Source organism: Glycine soja, chromosome 10 (assembly GCF_004193775.1).
Source record: "Glycine soja cultivar W05 chromosome 10, ASM419377v2, whole genome shotgun sequence".
In the NCBI taxonomy this organism is placed as follows: Eukaryota; Viridiplantae; Streptophyta; class Magnoliopsida; order Fabales; family Fabaceae; genus Glycine; species Glycine soja.
The window spans coordinates 6,939,036-6,949,597 of NC_041011.1; the positions used below are offsets into that span (position 1 = coordinate 6,939,036).

A 10,562-nucleotide genomic window follows, 5' to 3' on the forward strand; every position below is an offset into this window, starting at 1 on the left:
GCAAATTTTATAATATATTAATTTTATACCTCTTTTTGCTTTATTTATTTTGGTGATAATTGATAGTGTTTTACTTGTTAATAATTTTTTAAATATATGTAATATAATATTTATCATTGATAATATGAACATTTGGCCCCAAATTACTGTCAAGCCTAAACTAATTAGTAAAATTGCAAGATACAAGACATATAACATGAAAACAATATGTAAACAACATTAATATAACAGTAGATTTTATTATGATTCTCTCCATATTAATATTACATATAAGAAACCAATTATATTTTTCAACCCAACTCAACAATAGAAAACATTATAAATGTTTTTCCTTTGTAACTATTGAAATTACAAAGAAAATAATGAAGGAGGTTATAACCGTTATTTCGGGTAAGACATTGGGTACATTTTTTTAATATTTATTTATCCAACAACATATATTCTTCAGTTGAGAGAAGCATTTTCTCTCTCTTCTCCCTTTCCATCTCTCTTTATATGACCTTCTCACCTTAAATCTTTTTCTGAAGCAAGAGAGAGCATTGAACATTGTGTCTTTAATGCCAAATTTGGAGTCTCAGGTGAGCATGCATGGCTTCTTCTTCTTTTTTTTCTTTATAAATCGGATCTCTTGGGTGAAAACTGTGATCATGACTTTGGTTGGTTTTGCTTTCCAGTGTCTTAGTTATGTTCAATGCTTTTGATTGGCTTTAGTTAATCTTTTTTATTTATTTTTCTTGTTTCATTTTTTTAAAGTTACTTTGCTTCAAAATAATTTGATTATTTTTATCTTTATTTATGATTCTGTTTTTTTTTAGTTAATTAATTGAAAATGGGGTGAATCTTTTACTATGATTTGACTTAATTTTCTGATGGGGATGTTGGAATATTGGTTTTAGAATCTCTGGACTTTTGGGGTGGAGGGTGAGCTGGAATATGCTCATGATCAATGACAATGATCATGATAAACTTGTCTGGAAGTTGTTTGCATCATAAACGTTTTATCTCTCTTTTTCCGAGTTTTTATTTGTGGTGAACTGAAACTCAGTCTTGTAGACAGGACTTGAAGTTCATTTGTGATGAAGAAAATTTCCAAGAGCAGCTGCAAGTCAGCATCACACAGGCTCTTTAAGGACAAGGCAAGGAACCATGTTGATGACCTGCAGGTGATGTTCTTGGATCTGCAGTTTGCCCGAAAGGAGAGCCGTACTATCGATGCTGCACTTCTCGAGGAGCAAGTCCATCAGATGCTTCGCGAGTGGAAGGCCGAGCTTAACGAGACATCTCCTGCTTCCTCTTTGCAGCAAGTAAGCTAGCTAGCTCATGTAGTACATGTACATCTCCTTGATTGTAACTTGCAGACTTTGTTGTGAGTTTGTGGTGAACACGTGTGAACTTTGAATGACAATATTTCCATTTGTGTAGTTGTATTTGTGAAATATACGATTTGATATGTTTTGATTACAACAATTTAGTATGGAATTATTTCCCTTATTACTCATTATTTAGTTTCCTTATTTTGTAAACCTCCTCCATTATAAATAAGAGTATTTTGTGTGGTCTGATAAGACGACACAAAACATAAATAATTCTTACAGTATTTATGGCTGACTATAGGGTGGTAGTCTTGGTTCATTCTCAACCGATGTCTATAGGCTATTGCAGCTCTGCGAGGAGGAAGATGATGCCACTAGTCCATTAGTTGCACCTAAGTCTGAACCTAATGATCAGATTATGCAGGCTGGGGCTAAGGTGATAGTCCAAGAGGTGTGTGCCCTTTTTATTTTGGGGGATTATTCATCCATTTTTACCATAGTTAATCTATTTTGTGCCTTTTTTCATTTTTTTCCTTTCCGTGGCTCTACAATTATTGATTTTGAAGCTTCTCTCTTGTTGTTGGGTGCCCTATTTCAATTCCTATGTAGAATGAATGCTTCAGAATGATTCATATCTTCTAATGAAAAAGATTGTTACTTGATATATTATCTTTCATGTGTGGTAAGCTTTTTCTTTAATGTATTTTTTTAATCTTCCATGTATGGTAAGCTTTTTCTTTACTGTATTTTTTTAATCTTCCATGTATGGCTTTGATGGTTTAATCCTGTTAGTAGAATCTTAGGATTAATACTAAATTTCTCCCCACTCAAAGACCAATTTTAGTTCTTATGCATTATAGTTTTAATCATCATTTCAATGCCTGTCAGCAATTTGGATATGACAGCAAATTGTAATGAATTTCTTGGTTTAACTGTAAATCAGGGCCAACATCAACAGGAATTCCGATTACTTAAAGAATGCAAACACTCCACTGTAGGAGTTCCCAACATAGCAGCAAATAACTTGGATGGAACTGCTTTAGAGTATCACCAATTTGATATCAAGGACTTGGATCACAGCTTCTATGCCGGTACAGGTTTTTGTGAGGAAGGTGGTGTTCCTCACATATCTAGCTATCTTCCAAGTGTGTGCCCTCCTCCTTCTGCTTTCTTAGGCCCAAAATGCGCGCTTTGGGACTGTCCAAGACCTGTTCAAGGCTTGGACTGGTGTCAAGACTATTGCAGTAGCTTTCACGCCACTCTAGCTTTAAACGAAGGACCACCAGGCATGACCCCAGTTCTAAGACCTGGGGGAATTGGACTCAAGGATAATTTACTTTTTGCTGCTCTTGGTGCTAAGGCACAAGGAAAAGTTGTTGGAATCCCAGAATGTGAGGGAGCAGCAACTGCAAAATCTCCATGGAATGCACCTGGTAATTTGAATTTGATGCCTCCTTATAAAATTTTATTAGAACACTATTAAGTCTGCCATCCAATCATTGATTTTTGTAATGATTGTTTTAAAGAGTGACTACGGAATACCTTGAAATTTGATGCCTCCTTATAAAATTCGAACACTATAATTCCTCCTTATAAAATTTGATTAGAACACTATGTCCTGACAATGTTTAGAGTTTTTACATTGTCAATCAATTAAAATCCGTCAGGTATGATAAGTTTGTTGAGTTTTGCAATAATTACCTTAAAAGTCATGCCTGACATGATTTTTGATTAGTTAGACCCTGTGAAATTTAACAGTTGAGAATATTGCTTTTCATTTTCTTTATGTAATTAAAACAATTTCCATTTGATTGCAGAGCTCTTTGATACTTGTGTTCTTGAGGGTGAGACTATTAGGGAGTGGCTTTTCTTTGATAAGCCTAGAAGGGCATTTGAGAGTGGAAACAGAAAGCAGAGGTCACTGCCGGATTACAGCGGGCGAGGGTGGCACGAGTCTAGAAAGCAAGTGATGAACGAGTTTGGAGGGCTGAAGAGATCCTATTACATGGATCCTCAACCTTTGAACCTTTTTGAGTGGCACCTTTACGAGTATGAAATCAGCAAGTGCGATGCGCGCGCCTTATACCGGTTGGAACTAAAGCTCGTCGACGGGAAGAAGAGCTCCAAGGCAAAGATAGTAGTAACAAGTGATTCAGTTGCTGGTCTGCAGAAGCACATTGGAAGCCTCTCTGCTAAAGGTAGAACCAAGCTTGGCATAGGAGGTGGTGTTTATTCAGCTTCTAACAGAGTTGCTCTACAACTAAATGCACCTTATCAATACGGCTTAACTTCTTCACCATATGATGACTATGTTGTTGACAACACAAGAGACTATTATGTGACATGATTGATCCCTTTCCTTTTTTTTCACTTTTTCTTCTTAGGAACAAGACAAGGTGATTTTTTATCCTTGTCAAGACATTGTGAATAGCTCATTCTCACAGGAAGATTGTGCTGCATTAGAGGCTTGCTTGGGAAGATCACCAACAATTAGTGAGTGATAGAATCATCAGCACAAAGTTGCAGCAATTCAGTCCTCCTGACTCTTATTTTCTTAATCATGCTAATGTAAGAAACTTGTATGGAGGGCACATAATATTGGTTGTGTAATAAAATGTTTGTGTCCCTTCATGAGAATCTATCATAACTCGATAAAAGAAACGGAATCTTCGAAAGTCAGCATTGTGCCTTGTTTTATTTTTTTCGTTACAAGGCCACTTCTATCTAGACATTACAATAGGCATCCGATACGATTAATGTTGGAGTGATTTAAATATGATTGTGGTTGTTGCAATTCAATTTATCTCAGTTGAAAGTTGGTTACACAGGATCTCTCAATTGCTGTAAATTTTTTGGTACTTGCCTTTGATTCTTGCGGATAATCTATTATTGCGACTTTGATTAAAAAATGGCACTTAAAATATCTATAATATTAAATTTAAATGTTGTTCTAATAATAATATAAAAAAAACAGCTGACTTATCTATGAAAAAATTATTAAATTATGCCATTCCATGGCATTAACAGTAGTCTAAATATCTGTCCATGAAATTTCTATGGAATGTATAATTTAGAAAAGAAATTGAAAAGAAAGAAAGAGAAAAAAATGAAAAGTGAGATGATTTGATAAATTGTTTAATAAAAAATAACAAAAGTTAAGTATAAATATAAAATAACATAAATAACCTTGATAAAAAAACATACAAAAATAAAGCCATTTTGATCATTTATATTCATATAAGACAACATTTCTCTCTTTTTTTCTTCGGATTTTGAAAGGATAAAACGTGTGAATCCCATTTGTATTTTAATCATTTCTTCTAGTGTGTACCCAAACAAAGAAAAAAACAATATTTTTCCTACCATTTTCTTATGTAATAAACAAGGCAATAAGTATTGCCAATGCTAATTTGTCATCAATACCCCCATGAGAATCTGGCGAGGCACCAATGAATCTGACTTAGGACTCTTGAAAAATGCTTGAGTTTCAAGTTAGCATTGCTAATCTTATGTTATAAAATGTCTGATAATTTGTAACAATTTTTAAAATAGTATTGCCCCACCAGGAGCAAAATGGGATATCAAACAGAAAAATGGTGAGTAGGGAAAATTTTAAATGTTAGTTAATCCAAACTGAAGCCCATCATCAAGCTATATATTAACCCCTTTCTCCCAAGTCACTTCCAAAGGAGAAGAAAAACACACTCTTTACATATGCAACCAGCGCACACATACAGAAACAGTATAATAGTATTAGATATTACAGACTAGCTTCTAATCCAGGGGGCTTCATCTAAATAGGACAATTATTCTCATGTTCTTGCACATGCTATTACATAACTAAGCTATTACATGCATCTTATAGTTGCACCAGTGCTCACTCACATCAGGAACCGACATAGTTACAGGTTGAAGATATAAAATTGGCCAGTTAATCCGTTCACAACCACAAGAACAGGAATCTGAGCATCAGTGCTCAGCACCATCATCGTCCGGGTGGTTTACCAGTTCACATTCATCAATCCACTCACTGTATCTGCATAGTTGAAAAAAAGCTCCTTGAGTCATGAATGCCACACACACAGAGAGAGAGAGAGAGATGGAGATATGTTTACAACATATTGATTTAACTTACATGTCTATTGGCTCTGATAAAGCTGCAAACACAAGAAAAGAATAATTATAATTATTAGCTACATTTGTAATATGTATGCTATCAGCAGATATATAAAATTGTCAATATCTGACTTTTCAAATCTCTTCAATGAAAAAGCAAAACATTTCTTTTTCAACCTGAGTATGACAAGGGAAATACACTTTCAATTTTCTTTCAAATAGCCACAAACAAGAACATGAGAAGTCGAGATAAATTTATTCCTGATGTTCTGTCAAACACCACAAAAAATGGTAATTTATCCCTGGCAGGAGTAAACATTTCTTCTCTTTTTGCATTTTCAAAATGTCAAGCTAGGTAGCACATCCCAGTAATTTCATTTTAGTTAAGAAGCATTGTCAAAAACAAGAATTAAGGGAACATCATCTATGTCTAGTTGCTTTTTATATATCACCAAATATACTAGCTCTTTCCCATTTCAATATCCATTGCCAGCCAAGATAAACCACTTGGAACTAACTGCTTCACTCAGAGTCAATATCACAAATGCCAAACACATCCCATAGAAATAAACCTGTGATGGTAGTGCTAAAGCTCTCTTGGCATATCCCGCAAATAGCTTCCCCTATCAAGTTCTTCATGTCACTGCCAAAAGAACCCCAAAAATGAGCTTCAAACTAAGTACTCTAACATGCAAAACAGAAGGTACCCAAATGATTTTACAGAAATATATGCATCAATGTCTTTGGAGTTTGGATGCATATTGAAATCACACACACACGGTCACATCCTTTACAAGTAATCAAGAAGTGCTTACAGGCGGCATTCGACGCTGCTGCCATGATTGCAGAAAGGGCAGCTGAAGACGGTATCGAGCTTATCCATTCGCTTCTTTGGAGGAGGCTTTGCCTTTGCCTTCCTTTTTCCCATGGCTTAAACCCTGTTTTTCATATAAAAAATAAAACAACGCAGTGAAATGAAAACTCCTCCTTGTTCCACAAATTGAAAATATATGCATCATAAAACAAGCCACAGTCACATCCCATCAAAACAATCAAACATCTCCAGCAATTCACTCAAGCAAGCAATCCTTTTTTCATGTGTTTTAAAAGACCAAACCAATGTGAAACATACAAATTAACAAATCTAAGCGATAAAATTAATTGTGGTTTTTTTGTTATAACTTTCGGTTAACAAACAATTTGAAGTAAAAGTGTTAAACTTTCAATCTCCGTTGCACCCGCAACATGAAAACTTGAGGAGAAAACAACGGTTTACATCGAATTTTCAATAATTTTTTGTTGCAGGTTTGATAGAAAACGAAGAATCTTGCTGAACAAAGCTATGCCCTTTTTTCCCATTATGTTCCAAACGGCAGAAAGGAAAAAAGGGAAATCAAATCAAACAGTAAGCAAACCCAGAAAAATTGGAGCAGAATGAAAAAAGGAAAAAACATACCTTGAGTCTGATCAAACCCTAGAGAGAGAGCCTATGATGTGTAATGATTATGAACAACGATGGCTAAGAGAGGGATAAATAAATAAACGGCAAATTCATCTATCTATTTGTTTTGGGCTTCTTTGAGAAAAGAGTTACTCTATATTTTTTTTATTTTACTAAATCGATTTCTCTCTCTTTTAATTCATCCGTCTTTCTATTTTTTTTTCTTTCAAAATTCACTATTTTTAATTCACTAGTCTTTTTATTTTTCAAAATTTTAATTTTTCCTAGAGATTCAAATAGTCAATTTAAAAAAAATAGAAAGACTTAAAAATTAAGGAAACCGTAAAATACAAAGAATAGAGGAACTCTTTTTTCAATTAAACCTTTTTTCTTCTCGCTTATATTGTAATTTTGGTCTTATTTAATTTTTTATCCATAATTTAAAAAAATACACAATTTTGATTCGATTTAACTTGACTGTGAATGACGTAAATTGTGATGAAATGGAAAATAACATTAACATTTAACAATTAAAATATAGTCTAACTAATTAAAATGTTAAAAAAAATAAACATATATAAAATTGTATAATGAACTAAAATTATAGATTTTTAAAAACCTAAAGACTAAAATCGCAAAAAAAATAAAAAATAGGGACGACAAATTTAAAAAAAAATCAAATTATAATTTACCCTTTTCTTTACCTTTACAAACATTCAATCACCCCTACTTTGCAATTTTTTTAAAAAAAATTATAACAATATTCAATATTTTGTATAAATAGCTTTAAACATGTTTTTCTGTCTCTATGTCTATATTTGTATTCATTCTTTTAAATTTTTATTTATTTCAATTCTTATTCAAATTTTTGGTTTAATTTTAATTAGCATTATAATTTCTAAAACTAATTTTTTTAAATATAAATTTTTGATATCGTGTTGAATTCTTATAGGTACAAAAAATTAATATTTTAATTAATACATAATAAAATAGAAATGATTTTTATAGGATTAAAATTCATAATAAAAATGGTTTCTAATATGTAAATTGTATTATAAGTATTAATTAAATTTATAATAAACAAATATCTTTAAATATATAAATTATATTTTAGATTTATAGTAGTAATTTAAATTATGATATAAAGTTATTTTTTACTATTGATTGAAATAGAAAAACTATTAAAATTCAGTGTAGAGATAGAAATAAACAAAAAGTAGATTAAAATAGATAAATAGCTAACAAGATCATGCCAGTAAAGATAAAATGAAGATAACTTGAGGTTGTTGAGACAATAATTTTTTTTGACTAATAATATAATTATGAGAGAAACATGTTTTCCAACAAGTGAAGAGAGAATCTAATTAAAAGAATACTCTTTAAATTATGCAGTATTATATACCAAAAAAGTTATTGATTTGAGTGATATTAGTGGTCAGTCAAATTTTTTGACAGAAATTAATTATCGATGAAATAGATAAATATTTTATAATAATAACATGGTTATAAAAATATATGTAAAACTATAAATATTGTGTATTTCTTCTAGTAATTGAAGATAACAAAAACCAAAGAAGAAAAATACACATGTTTCACAACACAAACTTAAGCCTTGTGGCATCTATCCTCGATAACAAATCACATTCAAAATGGAGAGTCACTAACATCAGTAAAAATAACATTGAATGTTGTCCCCATCTTTGTTAAGAAATCAACACATTGATTTTCTTCTCTAAGAGAATGGACAATAGAGACCACTCAACTCTAAAGATAAACTCAAGAGTAACATGCTTATGAAACAAATTTATAGGACAATGCACCAATGAGATAGTCAAGAATGAGTCCGAACTACAAATTTATGCATTCTAATATATAATGTACTAATGAGAGTAATTTTTCATTTTAGTCTTTGTTATTTAGAGAACACAAAACTTGTTTTATGCATTCTAATATATAATGTACTAATCTTTGTTATTTAAAAAAATATCTTTCATTTTTTAAGTTCAAAATAACATTAATTATTCTTTTATCAATTATATCCTTAGTTTTTATTTAATCTTTAACTAATTTATACATATGTTTTTATTGTGAAATAGAAATAAAAAAAAGATAAAATAAGAAATCTTATAACTATTTTATTATGATCATGAAAATTTATTACATTTCTTTATTTTTACTTAAAAACCTTAAAATACGGATAAAAAGAAACGGAGACAGTACTAAACAATGCAAAAATGCAATCATTGCACAAAAAAAGAAAAATATTTTCAGTAGTCTTTTTTCTTAAAATAATATAATTGTTACATATGCATAATTTAAATTCCATCACACGTAATAAAAAAAAAACACGGAAGCACTATTTTAATGCATAATGAGACACTTGAAAATATAAAAAACAAAGCAAAACAAATATACTTATAGAGACTCAAAACTCACAAATGTAATAGTGAAAAGACTTTTTTTGGTTCATTTTGTTGATAAATTGAGGAATCTTCTCACTCTACACCCATCGAACCCTCCTTGATTGAATCCCATCTAAAGATGTAGTATGAAATACCCAATAACATACACACTAACATACATGTGCCAAGGGGAGAGAAAAAAGGAAATAAATACAAAAGATAAAGGGATATAATTAGTATGTTTGATTTTGCAAGATAATAACTATGGTGACAAAAAATCGTGTAAAACTAACAAACTAGGGTTTCACCAAGGCGTGATTTTTCTAATTTTTTTTAAGGGAAACAAAGAAGGAAAAGTAAAAAAACGTTTTAGTCGAATTAGTTTCTCAATTCTCGACCTAGAGAGGTTGGAAATGACATCAACACCAAAAAAGAAAAATGGTGAAGTCAAAAGGTTTTGACATAGTTGTGAAAGAAGAAAGAGATAAAAATGAGAAAATAGATTTAGGTTTTAAGATTTTGGATACCGATGAATGGTCTATATTTACTCTCCATCTATACTTATATTAGAGCTATTAGATTTGAAATTGTTAGAAAAAAGGGTATCATTAGATTACCTTTCAAACATTCTAGAAAAAAATAAATATCACAAAAGAAATTGAATTGTGATTTTAAGAGCTTCTATATAAAAAATATACAAATGACTTTTACATGGAGAATATGAATGTTCTTGCACTTAGATTCATGTTCCTTTTCTTCAAAATTTATTATATTTATAGACCTTTATTTTCAAGTGTTGGTTGTATCACAACAAATGAATTTTTTCACTTAATCTTGCACCTGAATGACTTTTGTGTAAAACACATAAGCAAAAAATCATTTTGATTGATTTTTGTATAAAATACTCCAACAGAAAACCAATTATTGACGAGAGAGATTAAAAAAATTAAACTAAATAAAATAATTTTGAAAAAAAAGAGCTTGTCTCTTAAATTTTAAGAATGTTTTAAAAAAATATGTAAATATAAGATAAATTTAAGTTACTACCTAAGTTAATTTATTTATTTAATCGACTCTTATAAAAGAAACCGAAATAATTATGATATTATTTTTCTTTTTTTTTTGTCCCACCGTTGTTTGAGATATTAATGGATACCTTATCGCCATCTCTACAAGACCACAACATTTCTAGCACTTGTCTTGAATGAAAATTTGATCCTTCAGTTCATGGACATAATTATTCTGCCGCCAACATTTCCAGAACCTCTCTATCTTTTTGAATTTTCTTTA

At 31.0% G+C, this 10,562-nt stretch overlaps 2 protein-coding genes across 6 annotated transcripts; one reads left to right on the forward strand and one right to left on the reverse strand.

The window, feature by feature from the left end:
* The first annotated feature begins 438 nt into the window (after positions 1–438).
* Positions 439–4,089, forward strand: LOC114369196 (transcription factor VOZ1-like). 5 transcript variants are annotated; one of them, XM_028326389.1, is made up of 5 exons: positions 439–578; positions 1,054–1,304; positions 1,615–1,764; positions 2,257–2,746; positions 3,131–4,089. In XM_028326389.1, the coding sequence occupies exons 2-5, from the start codon at positions 1,077–1,079 to the stop codon at positions 3,658–3,660; spliced, it is 1,398 nt and encodes a 465-aa protein (XP_028182190.1). In that variant the 5' UTR covers positions 439–578; positions 1,054–1,076; the 3' UTR covers positions 3,661–4,089. The 5 variants fall into 5 exon arrangements, with proteins under 5 accessions (XP_028182190.1, XP_028182191.1, XP_028182193.1 ...); XM_028326390.1 differs by having other exon boundaries at positions 459–578; positions 1,058–1,304; XM_028326391.1 differs by lacking the exon at positions 439–578 and having other exon boundaries at positions 851–1,304; positions 3,131–3,511; positions 3,698–4,089.
* Positions 4,090–4,936: 847 nt separating this feature from the next.
* LOC114369278 (transcription elongation factor 1 homolog) lies at positions 4,937–7,031 on the reverse strand. Its single transcript, XM_028326473.1, has 5 exons — positions 6,886–7,031; positions 6,245–6,367; positions 6,002–6,072; positions 5,449–5,470; positions 4,937–5,349 (listed from the first exon to the last, which is right to left on the reverse strand). The coding sequence occupies exons 2-5, from the start codon at positions 6,355–6,357 to the stop codon at positions 5,283–5,285; spliced, it is 273 nt and encodes a 90-aa protein (XP_028182274.1). The 5' UTR covers positions 6,358–6,367; positions 6,886–7,031; the 3' UTR covers positions 4,937–5,282.
* Between the last annotated feature and the right edge of the window lie 3,531 nt (positions 7,032–10,562).